Source organism: Chiloscyllium punctatum, chromosome 2 (genome assembly GCF_047496795.1).
Source record: "Chiloscyllium punctatum isolate Juve2018m chromosome 2, sChiPun1.3, whole genome shotgun sequence".
Classification (NCBI taxonomy): domain Eukaryota; kingdom Metazoa; phylum Chordata; class Chondrichthyes; order Orectolobiformes; family Hemiscylliidae; genus Chiloscyllium; species Chiloscyllium punctatum.
Window position 1 is genome coordinate 59,329,576 of NC_092740.1, and position 16,430 is coordinate 59,346,005.

General features: G+C 38.9%; 1 protein-coding gene across 5 annotated transcripts in view; it reads right to left on the bottom strand.

The window, feature by feature from the left end:
- The window catches only part of arb2a (ARB2 cotranscriptional regulator A), a 544,044-nt gene that overhangs the window by 188,413 nt on the left and 339,201 nt on the right, over positions 1-16,430 (bottom strand). For all 5 annotated transcript variants that reach the window (XM_072582914.1, XM_072582913.1, XM_072582916.1 and 2 more), the window contains exon 9: positions 11,402-11,518. In XM_072582914.1, the coding sequence (XP_072439015.1) occupies positions 11,402-11,518 (117 nt within the window). The remainder of the gene's footprint in view (positions 1-11,401; positions 11,519-16,430) is intronic.

The window sequence follows — 16,430 nt, forward strand, 5'->3', positions numbered from 1 at the left end:
AGTGACCAGACACTCCCCGACATATATCAGTACAGGTTCTGGACTGCGTTTGCACAACTTTCTGTACTGATTGCACAGGACCCTCAGGGCTCACTATGATCCAGGCCCTGGACTGCAGAGATATGGGTTTCCTGAATGGGAGCGCCCTGACAGGATGCCAGATTGTGCCAAAGCTCTGGACTGATGTTGGAGCTGCCCTTGACTTATTGTGCAGGGGCCCCCATATCTGAAGAATGTTTCCTTGGATATCAGTAGGACCACTTAGACTTTGACTCATGGCTGTCTGTTTGAAACATATGCAGTTTATTTGTCATGAATGTGGCTGGCACATGCTGCAGATGTGAGACTGATGTAGCAATGATGCATATGGCAAAATGGTCGATCACTTGATTGATAACTGCTAAAAATCATGGCAAGCTGCTTGGTTTTGTTCAGCACCAAGTCATATAGCAGTACTATGAGTACTTGAGCTCTGCTAACCTGCTGAAAGACTTAGCCTGACAAGGCTGCTGTCAGCATGCAAGTAGATGCTGAGCAAGTAAGGACAAAGAGAGCAAATGAGCAGCCCTGAGATACGGCGCTGGCCCAGTTTGTGAGTTGGGAGCCTGTCCAAGTACACAAAGTGGTTTTGCAGCAACATATCAAAGACAGTTGCTGGTAAGTTCAAAAGTAGATAAGTCATGGAGGTTTACAGCACAGAAAAAGGCCCTTTAGGCTATCAAGTCTGTTCCGGTCAAAAACAAGCACCAAACTTTTCTAATTCAATTTTTTAGCACCTATATCATAGCTAGATGTGCCTCAGCACTGTTAGGTGCACACCTAAATACTTCTGAAATGTTATGCGGGTTTCTGCCTCTACCACCCTCTCAGGCAGTGCAATTCAGATTCCCAACCTTGAGATGAAAATTTATTTCCTTACATCCCCTTTCAACCTCCTGTCCTCCACCTTAAGCCTATGCCCTCGTCAATATTATCCCCCACTAAGAGGAAACGTCTCTTCTTGCTTACCTACCTATGAACCTTTCCCCACAATAATGTTATACCTTTGAATCATGTCCCTCCTCAGGCTCCTCTGCTTCAAGGAAAACAATGCCAGTCTTCCTTCAGACCAGGCAACCTCTTGGTAAATCGCCTCTGCACCCTCTCCAGTGCATCCCTCCTATAATATAGATTCCAGAACTGCACAGACTACTCTAGCTTTGGCCTAACTGACATCTTATACAGTTCAAGCATAACCTCCCTGCTCTTAAACTCTATGCCTCGGCTAATAAATGCATAGATCCTTTATGCCATGTTAAATACTTTATCGACCTGTCCCACAAATTTAAGGGATCATTCGAAGTGCACACCAAGACCCCTCTGATCCTAGGGTCCTACTGTTCATCATGTATTCCCTTGTCTTGTTTGTCCTGCCCAAGTGCATCATCTCACACTTATCTGGATTGATTTCCATTTGCCACTGATTGATTTCTGACCAGTCTGTCTATATTCTCTTGTAATCTAAGGCTATCTTACTACTATTACCAGCACACTAATTCTTGTATTACCCTCTAATTTATTGATCAAACATTCTACATTCTGAATCATTATATTTACAACAAACAGAAACAGTTTTACTGGCAGTGGAACAGAGATGTGCCATGATGTTGTGGAGACATTGGATGTCAGCAATCGTGGACATGTAGTGCCACAGCTCATTAAGCAGGACTGAAACACTGGCTCTGGAGGGCAGGCTGAAGAAATAAGCAGCGAGCTGTAGTTGCCAAGTACCTTCTCTGGCTTTTATGTTGAGAATTCTCAGCATCGAGTTTCGATCTTCTCCATAACATAGGATGCTGCATTGTAAGAGATTTGGTGCTAATGAGGGTGATAACAAGCAAAAATCCCAAATCTTGCTGGTTACCAGCAGGAATCTCATCTCAATGTTTGGAACTCTATGGGAAGATACAACAGGATGTCAAGATTTGCCTCGATGGTTCTTACATGATTCTTCCAGATTTCTCAACACAGCCAACATTGTTCAGGACATTATGAGATCCTTCCTGTAGTGTTTTGTGTAATCTTGAAGTAGTAAATAGTTAAAAATTTGTTCAGAGTTTGCACTTAGTGTGAGTTGTGTTAACAAACATTTCAGCAAACATCCACTCCTTCCACCATCAATGTTCAGTAGCAGCAGAGCGTAACCATCTACAAGACGCACTGAAGAAATTCACCAAGTCGTCTCAAATAACACCAACCAAATCCTCAATCATTGTAAGGGCCAATAATAAAAGACTAAGATGCTTAAATCAGATATTCCCTCAGCTGGAGGAAGTCAGCCTTGTCATTTTATCAGGAGAAGCAGTGTTGTAGATTTAAACAGCATGCAAGAGATTATCAGGAATCATGCAATAATCAAAGGAAAACAGCTCAAAAAGTGTCAGTGTTGTTATCTGAATGTTAAGCAGTACTGTAAAGTTACAGGTAAATAGGTTGTTGGATTGTGCTTCCAAAGCTTAATATTTTGCATTCTATTTGGCTGTTATCTGAGCAATTAGTCTTAAGGCTAACAAGAATCTAGAAATAAATTTATACATAAAATATCTCGTTAAAAATCACACAACTCCAGGTTATAGTCCAACAGGTTTATTTCGAAGTACAACTTTTTGGAGCGCTGCTCTTTAATCAGGTAAGAGTGAAGCAGGATCATAAGACAACAGAATTTATAGCAAAAGATCATAATTTCACACAACTGATACAATATGTTGAACAAACCTAGAGTTTTGCTAAGTCTTTCATCTTTTAGAATGGGTTGCAGGCTTCTGCTGTTAACAGCAATCTAGGTTTGTTCAATATATTGCATCAGTTGTATGACACTATGATCTTTTGCTATAATTTCTGTATATTATGATCCTGCTTCACCAGTTACCTGATGAAAAAGCAGTGCTCCGAAAGCTTGTACTTCCAAATAAACCTGTTGGACTATAACCTGGTGTTGTGTGATTTTTAAATTTGTACACCCCAGTCCAACACTAGCTCCTCCACATAATAAAATATCTAGACTAAGTTACAGCAGAGCTGTTTATGCATCTGGACTGCATTGTGTGGGAGTTTATATCTTGTCCCATGCATTTGAGTTTGATATTCAAACATGTTAGGTCACATCTAGAGTTTTATCTTGAGTTCTAGGCAGAAAACCTAAGGAAGGATAAACAATACTTGGAACAAGTGTCACATAGATTTACTAAACTGACCGTGGTTTCCAAGGGTTAAATTACAAGAAGTGTTTGCACAGTTCTGAGGAAGGTCAACAAAACATCAATTCTGATTTCTCTTTGTAGATGTTGTCAGACCTGCTGAGCTTTTCCAGCAACTTCTATTTTTGTAATCACTTCAGCCAGTTGGTCATTCTAGGACTAGGGGACAAAGCATCAAATTAATAGCTGGGCATTTGCAGGAACTAGGTTACGAAATACTTCCACACGTAAAGGATAGTAGAACTTTAAAACAGTCTTCCACAAATGGCAGTTCAAGCCAGGTTAACCATTATTTCTGAAACTAAAATCACTAAATTTAAACAAATGTGTTAAGGAAAGGGATGGGGGAAAGAAAATGTATTAAGGAATGCAGTTATGTATAGTTCTGTCACAGGTAAGCTATAATCACATGAAAATTGGGAAACATACTGAAGAGGCTAAGTCAGCTGCTCCTGTCCTTTATTCCCATGAATGCGATTTGGCCATCATCCATCCACAATACGCCTAGCTCCGCTCTATTGTAGCATTTAATTGCTTCCAAAATGAATCCAAATGTTTTCCTCAATCTGAATGTCCTTTTAATTTATTCATAATTTGTTACATTAACAAGAATGACATGATATCAGTTCCAAATTTACTTTTTACTATTGTGAACTGATGTCCACTTTTATCACTTTAATAATTTGAAGTGTAGCCACAGTTATTTTTCCAGGCCCATAAGTGTCTCATAAGATTACCTCTCTAACACTTTCTTTCCATGCACTAAGTTCCACATTTCTCCAGTCTTTTCTTTGATTTAAGAGAAAGTCCATCAAAAATTTTTCCAATCAGTTTTTATGGAAGGTAGTGCATAAGGTAAATTTCAAAATTTAAATGCATTAAGACATCCAATGTGAAATTTCAAAAGCAAAGATGAAAACAATGTGATTCAACTGTTTAACATTATTTAGGATTGATACAGAATGCTTTAACAAGCATAACCATACATTGCCCCTTTCTTGTAACAGAGTATTTTGATCTTAGAAAAAAAAGCTTTTGTTATCATCTTTATTGTTCATTTCTTTTGTTTCTTATGTGAAACAAACCACAACAGGTGCTTTAAATAATCAGGCTTGACTCAGAATAATAATGTCTCAGAAACTGTGTTTGTGAACTGGCTTAAAAATAGAAATGAATGAACATCTGGAGGTATAAACTCATTTGTAGGCAGATGGGTGCTCATCTGCATGAACAGACATGGCACCACAGGCAGTGATGTTATTATTACCATAACACAGATGCATACAATAGAAAAATCAAAGCAACAGTATATTAACAGTTAAAAGACTGTTGGTAAGTCTCAAGTCTGCTTCAGATATTTACGATGTAACAATGGTTTATAATTCAATGTCTCTTGAATTATAGTACTAAATAGGATGGTTATGGTGGCTTTTGGGAGGGCACAGAATTGGTAACCTGAGATGGAGCTGATAAACAAAGTTCTGCAAAAAAGGTTAATCACATTAACATGAATACTTTTGGTAGCAAGTGTCAGTTGCAAAGTTAATCCAGGCAAATCTTTCTAAAGATGCTTTATAAATGTAATTTGTCATTGTTGGACAACCAAAACAACGCTGAAATTATTTTGAGATGGTGAATTTCTTAAGAAGGAACACATCAATAACATCCTCCAAACTGGAATATATTTTTGTCATGACATCATTAAAATTTATGAATTCAAATGCTTGATCATAATGCTTGATCATAATAGCGGTCAGTAATTTAATTTTATTATGCAAATATTAAATAATTTAAGATAATTTAATATTATTACATTTTAAAGTATTTGCCCACCTTTAACACATTTAAATAGCGAGAGCTGGATGATAAAAATAATTATATTGTCAACTGTAATTTCTGGATTTAATGGTGTTAGCAAAATCTCTTGTGGAGTTTATAAAGTTTAGGGCTTTTCAAAACTTGAATGAAATGGAATATTCTGTGTATACATTTGGTGGCAGTTGTAAATGACAAGGGCTGTTTTACACTGTAAATGGCTAAGGTGATTAGTTAGTTTAGTTGGCTGTTTGGCTAGCTTGCAATGCAGAGAGATACCAATGCACTGGTTCAATTCCTGCACTGGCGAAGGTTACCATGAAAGAGTCTTCTTCTCAACCTCTCCCCTCGCTAGAGGTTAAACCAAATTGTCTCTCTGGGACTACGGTGATTTTATAATTCACCGGGAACTGAATTGAAATTGCTCACATGTAATTTCCTTAAAAACCATTAGAGAGAATAAAGTTTTATTCCATCTGTCTAGAAAGATCTGAGCTTAAGCCTCAGTGATATTAAAATAAAAGCAAAATATTGTATAAAAGAGCAAAAGGAGATGTTATAAATCTAAAATAAAATAGAAAGTGCTGGCAAAACCTAACAGGTCTGTCAGCAACTGGGGAGATAGAAACAGAGTTAGCATGTCAAATCCAAGATGATTCTTCTTCGGAACTGAAGGGAGGGAGAAATATGACATTAATTATCATTTTGAAAAAAAAAGAGGGGAAGTCAGAATAAAAGGTAAGGTACAGGATAGTTAACAGGCCAGAGAGATTAAATGTCAAAGATGCCATGGAATAAAAGGCAAGGGCAGTGATAATGGTTGAAGTAAAGAAACAAAACATTGGACCAAAGCAAGTGTTTATAGCAGAATAAAGTAGTCTTGTGTTCAAGCAAATACATCAAACAAGACCCAGACTGCCAATTGGCAAAAAGACAAAGGAGGACAGAGTTCATGGACTTGTTTACCTATCCGATCTAACATGACTTCCAACCAACCTAACTACTTTCACAAACCCATAAAGGACCTTTTTTTATCTTTGCCCATATAGCCACTCACCAAACAGATTTGAGACCATTAAAACTTACCTGAATAAGATAGCTAATGTCAGGAAAAAGTGCATGCTCTCTCATTGACCATTCCCTTGTATACTTTAGATATTCTATGGGGTTGGCTGAATTGGTCCATTGCCATTGCAACCAGGATCACAAATCTCAGCTAACATAATGAAATCTGTATGGGACACAGTAATCTTTGTCAGCAGCAACGCAATGCATGCAACTAACAATGGAAAAAAAAATCAATGCTGGAAAAAACATCAGTAGGTCTGGCGGCAGCAGTGGATAGAAAATAGTTAACGTTCGGGTCCACGAACCCTTCCTCAGAACACTGGAGCCGAACTAATAACTCAGCTTTCTCTCTTAAGGTACAACCAGACCTGCTGAGTTTCTCCAGCAATTTTTGTTTTTGTTTCAGGTTTCCAGCACCTCAGTTCATTTTTTTTGTTTAATACTGACAGGAAGCTATGGGCCATTGTGTATGGAGTCAAACTTTTTCTTTATTCTTTTATGGGTTATATGGAATTGCTGGCAAGGCCAGCATTGATTGCTCATCCTTGATAGCTATTAAACTAAGAGCTTGCTGGGCCATTTCAGACAGAAGCTAAGGTTCAACTACATTGCTAGGGAACTAGTGTCACATATACAGTAAACCATTTTTGTTTAGAAGTGAAAACTTGTTTCATTTCTACTTCTTTCAGTTTAAGGGGAATTTGAATATAGTGTAAAAATTACTGTACTGGTTTCTCTCTAAATTTCAATTCCTTTGCTTTTGGGCAACAGTAATCCAGTAAACTGTCGGGCGCACGGACTCTAGATTTCTTGTTACTTATGTTCAAGTACCACTTCATTTCTAGATTTCTTGTTACTTATGTTCAAGTACCACATCAAGAACTTTTTGTTATTTAATCTCTTTTGCATTCAATACTATTAGAGATTTTGCCTTTCGATCTTCTTTCATACACTATTCTCTTTCAGTTGTTCAAAACATTTGTATTTCCAACATTACTCAATTTTGATGTAAGGTCACGGATGCAAAATGTTGGTTGGAATCTTATAAGGGACACAGTCTCATGGACTATGGCACGATTCATTGCAAAACTGGTTGAGAAGTCCAGCAAGGCCTATTTCGATTTTGGGAGCATGTCACTCCACCCTTTATGCTTTTCACAAGGAGGATAGTGAGTTCCTCACTAATGAGCTGCAAGTTGCCAACTAAAGGAGAATTTGTTAAATGTTTTGTTAATGACCTAAAAGACAGGCATTCCCCGGGTTGCATCCGTGAGTCCATTCGAAAGTCGATTTGTATGCGAATTGGAACATAACTATATAAAATAGCCATTTGTAAGAACAGGAAGTGTTCATATGCCTGATTTTTAAAATTACACCCCAGCATGAAATCATGTTCCTAAGTATGAGCATTCATAAGTCAGACATTTATAAATCAGGGACACTCGGTATTGCTTTCTATACTACCAAACATGTCAAACATGCTAGGCGTCAACAAAATGTAACTTACAAATCAGAGCAGGTACATGACGAACCTAGCTTGCCGTTAGCTCTAAGAGACCTCCATGATGTGTATGACCAAACAGCATCCCAGGGCATGATCCACGGGCACCAATCATATGCACCCCTTGTCCACAAACATTGTTTCTCTTCACAGATGCTGCCAGACCTGCTGAGTTTCTCCAGCATTGTTTTCTTGGCTCAGAGTGCTTGTGTCTTGTGTGGCAGGATATGAATGTTACAGAATCCTCATAGGATATGGTTCCAGTTCTCTCTGAGGACAAGGATCTGTCTTTGATGGGTTGAGCAGCCTAATATCAGATATGCTTCCACTGTACAGGTTCTCTCTTCCCTGTTTAGGACGAGGATGCCAGAATCTACAGGGTTGGCGAGGAACAGTACCCCTGTCCTTCACATCATCCTGTCTATCTGGATCTCCAGCACCATGTCAGACAATCACAGTCATTCTCTGACATGTTCAGCACATGTGCTGGATTGAGCAGAGCAGCTTCGGAATACCAATGCTCATCCAGGCGCACAATGGCCTTTAGAAGATGGCACGGGTGCAAGGGATGCCAGTCTTTCAGCAGATATCCACTCAGTGGTAAGTTGCATTGGGAATGGCATGTGGTAAGATAGGGCTAGAATTGAATATGATGGGACACCATAGGGTTGGGGTAGGTAGTTAATGAGGGGAGTTTGGTAAGAAAACCCGCTAGGCCTCATGGTGGAAATCCCTCCAAAAACTCAACACAACTTGGATTTAGCCAAAGAAATGTTAACTCTATCTATCACTATACTTGCTCAGCATTTCCAGCATTTTCTATTTTTATTGCTACCATCAATGCTTGATTTGCAGTCCTGGAATTCTAGTATGTTATAAAGTAATATGGCAAGATTAGTGAATAAACACAATTGGTTTATCATTTATTTTGAATGCTTTCTCAGCACAGCCATGAATTAGTTTATAACAACTAGCTGAAAGTTAACCATTAGAAAAAGAAGAATTCATTTTCTTTATCCTGTCTGCCATTTAATTATAGTGAAACCTCTAATATAGGGACATCTAAGGGAATTGGATCTGATGTTCTTCACTCATAGGTGTTCATACCTTCAGAAGTGAGTTTGTATATACAGCAAATTATTAGGGACTGAAGTCCCTAGATGGTTGCGTCCCTTGCAGGTGTTGTGCCAGAAGTTTTAAGAATTGGGAGACCATCCATGTTGTGGGAAAGAGAGGAAATGGAGAAATTACAATACGTACTGCAGTTCGAAAAGAGGAGGGCTTCAACCCCAAAATGTTATTTTCCCTCCTGAAACTATTAATTTTTTTTCAGAGTTTAACCTGTGCCTTAAATATTACGCCATATATGAACAGCTACGTGTGGTGAAGGATCCCACCGTCGATTAGTCCCTTCTTCTCCTTTTCTCCATTCTTATACTTTATTAGCTCTCTGGTTTCTTTCTTAGGTCTGAAATTTTGCAAAATGTTCCACATCTTAGCCCAAGTGTTACTGGAGGCCTGATTCCCAAAATCCTGCCTCCCAACCTCATCATTTGATGACTCTATGACTCTAACCTGGCACCTACTATTTGCCAGATTTGGAATGGAACCAAGGTGGGGGGGGGGGGGATGCAATTTGTGGGAATGCGAAGTGGCATGAGTTGTCATGGATGGGACATGGACAGCGTGTGGGTAATGAGGGCGTGGGAGGGGTAAAGGTTAATGGGTTGTTGTTTACTTTCCTGATTTTATTATATGCCACGGCCGGCCTTTTAAACAGCCCATCTCAGCACCTGACAAATCCTATGACTGCCTCTGAACACTTCCTGGGTTTGTAAGAATGACTACTATGAGCATCCACAAGAGTCAAAATGAAAATTCAGACAGTTAGGACACTTTCTCCCAAGATGGGTTTATGGAGTTAGGAATTTTCTAGACTTTGCACTCCTAACTTGGGAGTTAAAAAAAGGTACTTAGTGCTTCTCTGTCTCTGTAGGTGAAATTTAATATCACCTCCTGTGAAACAAGTTCAGAGGCAGAGGTGAGCTATTGGATCCAGTGGGAGGCTGAGGAGTGAGAATCATATCACCTCATAGATTCTCCACAATCATGTTCAGGGTGGCACTAGGATGGAGGGCAGCTAATCAGCCTGGAGGCAGTTGAGGTTCTTAAGCAACCAGTTGAAGACCTCAAACTCATGCTGCTGGTATTTAACCAGGGGCAGGCATGGAATTTGCCAATGGACTATTGTGTGGCCCTTCAATAACAGGCACTCTATGAGTCAGGAAGTTGTAGCCCAGTGAAGGCCAGCACCCTGCTCTGACAGTCCTTTGCAATAACTCCCTTCTTGTGACCCCTATGACTTCCACACTCACCTCTATTTAGGGATCCATTGCCAATTTCTCTTACACATCTGAGTGTAGCACGAGCAATACATCTTTGGTTGGCTGTAAGGTTTTCAGGAATGCTGGCCATACTGTTAGGGGCTTAAATGAGTGTGAGTCTCAATGCTATCTAAGTAGGTGCCCAGGTCTTAACACAACAAGTGACACAAGGCTCCCATTGGTTTTCCAACAAATGGACAAGACCCCTGCTGCAACTATTAAAATCAGACCAACATCATTGTGCTGCCTTTGGCTCTGCAAATGATGCCTATTTTCACCTCATTGCTCCCCCAGCAAACATCCCCAGGACATGAGACCAAATCTCTCAAATACCAGACTCATTCTCTTCCATGTGCTTCCTTCTTCCTTTGTTCTCTGAGACCTCACTCCCCATTTTCCATCCCTCCAAAGCTACATTCTCTCTAGTTTCTCCAGCTGCTGTATGGACCTCTGATATCTGTGCATAGCAGCAGCTGGAAAAACTGGAAGTAAATGCATCAATATATCGACTGGCATGTGCAGACCCTTAGAGTGGCTTACTCTGATTTCGGTGATTCCCATTAAAAGCTGAGACCTACTCATTTCAGACCTCCACTTGAGACCCCCAAAATTCATAGAACCACCTCACTACCTCAAATGCTGATATCTCTCTTTACAGAGCCAGTCCTCCAATTTCAAAATCCTTCCCCAGTTTCACACCCTTGCTTGAATCTTGGCCATCCTAAATCCAGTTTCTGATGCTTTTGCCCTCTCTTTTGCAAACTATGCATTCACATCTTCTGTATCAGCAGTTGGATAATGTGAGAAAGAAATGAGGAGTCAGTAGTAAAGGCTGGACAGTGGTGGTTTCTCTGTTATGTGTAAAGAACTTCCTGGTTGACAAATTCCATTCTTCTCAGCTGTTGCTGGCTCCCATTACCTATGAATCCTTTGTTTTAAACTACAAAAAGACTCGGTGTATTGAAGGCTGTCTGAAATTTTTTTAAGTACGAGTATTTGTAGTTTCAAGGCACAAATTGATTATTACTGGCTGTCCAACTATATAGTTTCACTAAAGATCATCCTTGATCTGCACTTCAGCTCCAATTACTCACCTTGATTGCTGACAATAACTTGTAACATATCTAAACTGGGGATGGAGCCACATGTTCACTGCGAATGCAGACCATTTATCACGTGCTTGAAGCTGTCCAAAAATAATCTTCACATAAAGTGGGAATGAACAATACTACATTACAATTTCTGAAATCTTTGATATTGAAACTTAACTACTGTAGTCAGGTATTTCTTGACCTTTAGTATGATTATAATATCTCTTAAGTTCATATTTCCAATTATTCCTGGATCAACCAGTTTTGCTTGTGAAATTGGTCCAGTCTTAACTGCATGGATCTTACCTCCTGCATCCAGTCCAGTACAGATTTTCCAGCTTCTTGGTGCCATACATTATGGACAGAATCTGTCAGTGCGACAGAAATCACTTTGTTCTTCACTTCTGCCTCCCGGTGAATCATCTGCATTATAGAAGACACATTAAGTGAGATCCAGTGCAACTGCAATAATTTCACACTTGTTACTCACGTGTACAGCAAAGAAAATCTCTTTCAATACAAAAGAATCACTACTAATAAATGAAAAGCAATTGAAGAAGGAACTGTACAATGAACAACAACACTTCATAATTATAGGAGATAATAATTAAAGAGTAAGATTAGTTGTTAAATATAGTCCCAGTAATATACTCTCAGATGAGGTATTTTAATGTTTCTCATTGTTAGTGTAAGTTCAGTTTTGCATGTTTTGGAGCTGAATACTCAAATCTAACTATCCAACTTACATTACTGGTCTGCATTCACAATTAACGACTCTTTAAAGATTGGCTTCACATGGATTAGGACACTAGTTATTAAGATTTATGCTTTCAACATAGAAAGTAATATTTCAAAGAATTTTAACATTCCTGCATTATAATACACATACTATTATAATATGGCCTTGGGTGACATTCAAACACTATGGAAAGATATTAACATCTTGTTTGTCCAGAAACTATTATGATTATGTTTAACACTCTAGAGTGATTTACTTTCCATTAAAACCGATTAGGGGTAATATTAAGTTGCTCATTTGGTAGGTTGGATTCAATTACTAACTTGGTAGCTTGTAACATATTGAAACTGGGGATGGAACTGCAAGTCCACTGCAAATGCAGGCCATTTATCATGTCCTTGAAGCTGTCCATAACTAATTAAAAGTTTGCATTTTGTATTTTGATTTTTTAAACTATTTTTACTATTTAAGAACAAGATGGAACTGTTTCTATGGTTTATTTTATCAATTATCATTCAATATTCAAAAGGAAATGAGGAAAATTCTTCTTCAGTTACCTCAAAATGCAGTCTCCTTCCCATGGCATTTTCCCTGTGGTGGGACATGTATACTATCTCTTCTCTCCTCACTTTCCAAGGACCAAAACACTCCTTCCAGGCAAAGCAATGATTTACATGTACTTATTTCAATAATTTGCTTCTCATAATATGGTCTTCTTTACACTGGGGGTGGTGGGGGGGTCAAATGCAGATCTGGTAACCTCTACTCAGTCCATGATCATGGCTCTAAGTGTAAAATGACAGGCCTGTCATTTTCATTCTCCACCTTGCTCTCACACTGACATTGCTGTCTTCAACCTGACTGTACCAATGAAGCTTAATGTAAACCTGATGAGCAGTACCTCATTTTTTAATTAAATGACAGACAGCCTTCCTGACTCAACACCAAGTACAATTTCAGAACACAATGTCTGCTCCCATTTTGTTTCCTTTGCATGTTTTTCTCTTTATTTTGCTTTCAGAGAAGCACACCTGTTCTAGGTATATCTTTCATCTTTTATTGACCATTACCACTCCCTGTACTAGAAGACTAATATTCCTGTTTTCAACCTCTGTAATCTTTCACTCTGTTACAGACATTCCTTCTGTCCTTGACCCACCCACCCTGTGCTCAAATCTTATCACATTTTTAACTTTCTCTAGTTTTTCCTGATGAATACCAACAGACCTAAAATTATTTCCCTCACCTTCTCCCATAACCCACTGAGTATTTCCAGAAATTTCTGTTTTAATTTTGCTCAGGAAAAAGTTGTAATGTCCAGAGGGGGGAAATAGACATAATTATCATCAAAACTTCCTAGAAAGGAAAATCAGGATGAAAGTAGGTTATTTAGGTCCTTGAACATTCCTACATTCAGTGAGGTCATGGTTATTACGCAAGGTAACTACTTATACCCACTTTTGCCCCAGATCTTCTAATACCTTCGGTTAGAAAAAAAAATTTAATCACAGGTTTAACTAATTTCTAGAAGAGTTCCAAAGAGTATAACACTACAAGCCGAATGATGACAAAAATTGAAAAAAGAATAATTTATTTCAAAGTAATAATATCCCCATTTAATTACACAAACACCTTGGCAGACCATTTTTACTAATTACAGATGACACAACCTATAGCATTCAGCTTGTCATTTCATGGATGGATGAAGGCTGACTAACAATGTAGTTGAAATACTCTGCCTGTTTTTCTAGAATTTAGACATTTCCCATGAGCAGCTTGATTTGCTGACAGTGAGGATTGATGATGCAACAATGCCTTGTGCTCAGAGACTGTTTTCAAATGATCATAGAATCTCTTTTAATCCCGAGGTCTACATTTGAAGCAGAAATTCATCTGCTTTCTGATAAGTACAAGTATCTTGCAACTTCTTGACCTTGCATTCTGTGAATGTCTTGGTAAGTATTGTGAAGATCTGTCATTGAGATAAAGCACCATAGGTGGTATTAACGCCATAGAATCTTACTGCATGGAAACAGTCCCTTTGATCCAAATGGTCCACACCAACCATGTTCCCAAACTAAACTGGTCCCACCAGCCTGAATTTGGCATATCTCTTTCCAAATCTTACCTACTCATGTACTTAACCAAATGTCTTTTAAACATTGTAAATGTACCTGCATCCACCACTTCCTCCGGCAGTCCATTCCACACACTGACCGCTCTCGAGTTGCCCCCCGTGTCATTTTCAAATCTTTCTCCTCTCACCTTAAACATACGCCCCCTAGTTTTGAACTCCCCAACCTTTGCTTTTCACCTTATCTAAGCCCCTCATGATTTAATTAACCTCTATAAGGTCACCCCTCAATGTCCTACGCTCCAGTGAAAATAGTCCCAGCCTTTCCAACCTATTTTTATAACTCAAATCCTCAATACCCAGCAACATTCTGGTAAATATTTTCTGAACTCGCTCCAGTTTAATAATATCCTTCCTATAACAAAGCAACCAGAACTACACACAGCACTCCAGAAGAGGCCTCACCAACCTCTTGTACAACCTCAACACAATGTCCCAACTCCTGTACTCATAAAGGTCTAAGCAATGAAGCTAAGTGTACTAAATGCCTTCTTAACCACACTGTTGATCTGTGACACAATTTTCAAAGAACAATGTACTTGAACCTCTTGGTCTTTCTCTGTTCCACAACACTACCCAGGGTACTACTTTTAATTGTATAATACTGCCCTTGTTTGTTTTACCATAATGCAATATCGTGCATTTTTCCAAATTAAACTCCACCTGCCACTCCTCAGCCCATTGTCCCAATTGATCAAGACCTCTTTGTAACATTAGATAACCTTCTTCACTGTCCACTATACCACCTATTTTACTGTCATCTACAAATGTACTAACCATGTCTCCTATATTCTCATCCAAATCATTTACATAAAAGTGAAACAAAAGTGGACCCATTACCAATTGCAGTGGAACACCGCTGGTCACAGGCCTCCAGTCCGAAAAACAACCGTCACCACCACCCTCTGCCTCTTACCGTAAAACCAATTTTGCATCTAATTGGCAAGCTCATCCTGAATCTCATGTGATCTAACTTTATTAATTAGTTTATTGTGCGGAACCTAATCGAAGGTTTTACTAAACTCCAAGTAAACAATGTCCATAGTGCTGCCCTCATCAATCTTTTTGGTTACTTCCTCAATCAAGTTTGTGAGACACAATTTCCCTCGCACAAAACCATGCTGACTTATCATTCCTAGTCTCTCCAAGTGCATGTAAATACTATCTTTCAGAATTACCTCCATAACTTACCCACTACCAATGTCAGATTCACAGGCTTCTCCTTACAGTCTTTCTTAAATAAAGACTATCCTCAAGGCCTCCGGTATCTCACCTGTTGCTTATAGATGATACAAATATTTCTGCTAGGTGCCCCGCAATTTCCTCCTCAGCTTCCCACAATGCCCTGGGATACACTTGGTCAGGTCCTGGCCATTTATCCATCTTTATGTTTTCTAAGACCTCCAACAATTCCTCTTTTGTAATGTGTACTGTTTTCAAAATACCAATATTCACTTTCCTGAGACCCCTAGCCTCCATTTCTTTCCCACAGTAAAAACTGCAAAATATTCATTTAATATCTCTCCCATCTCCTGAGGTTCAACATTAAGATGACCTACCTCTTTGATCTTTAAGGGGCCCTACTCTCTCTAGTTGCTCTTTTGCTGTTAATGCACTTGTGAAATCTCTTTATATTACCCTTAACTTTATCTGCCAAGGCTAGTTCATATATCCTCTTTGCCTTCCTGATTTCCCTCTTAAGAACACCCGACACTCTTTATACTCTTCAAGAGGTTCATTTGATTCCAGTTGCCTATATCTAACATACGATGCTTTTTTATTTTTGACTAGAGCCTCAATATCTTCATTCATCCAATGTTCCCTAACCTTACCAGCCTTACCTTTCACTCTCACAGGAACATAATGTTTTTGAACTCTCTTTATCACACTTCTGAAAGCGTTCCATTTGTTAGTCATCCCTTTACCTGCAAACAGTCTACTCCAATCAACTTTGAAAGTTCTTGTCTCATACCATTAAAATTTGCCTTACTCCAATTAAGAACCTTAACTTTTATGGAAGGTTTAGCCTTTTCCACAACTATTTTAAAACTAATAGAATTATGATTATTCGTCTCAACATGTTCCCCTACTAACACTTCAGTCATTTGCTCTGCATTATTTCCAAAGAGAAGGTCATGCTTTGCTCCTGCTCCTGTAGGAGCATTTCCATATTGATAAAGAAAATTATCTTGAACACATTTAACAAATTCCTCACTATCCAACTCTTTAACGGTTATTCAATGATAGAGATATACAGCACAGAAACAGAACCTTTAGTCCAACTGGCCCATGCTAGCCACATATCCTAAACAAATCTAGTCCCATTTGCCAGCATTTGGCAACATCAGTCTAAAACTTTCCTATTCATATACCCATCCAGATGCCTTTTAAATGCTGAATTTGTACCAGCCTCCACCACTTCCTCTGGCAACTCATTCCATACATGCACCACTTCTGCGTGA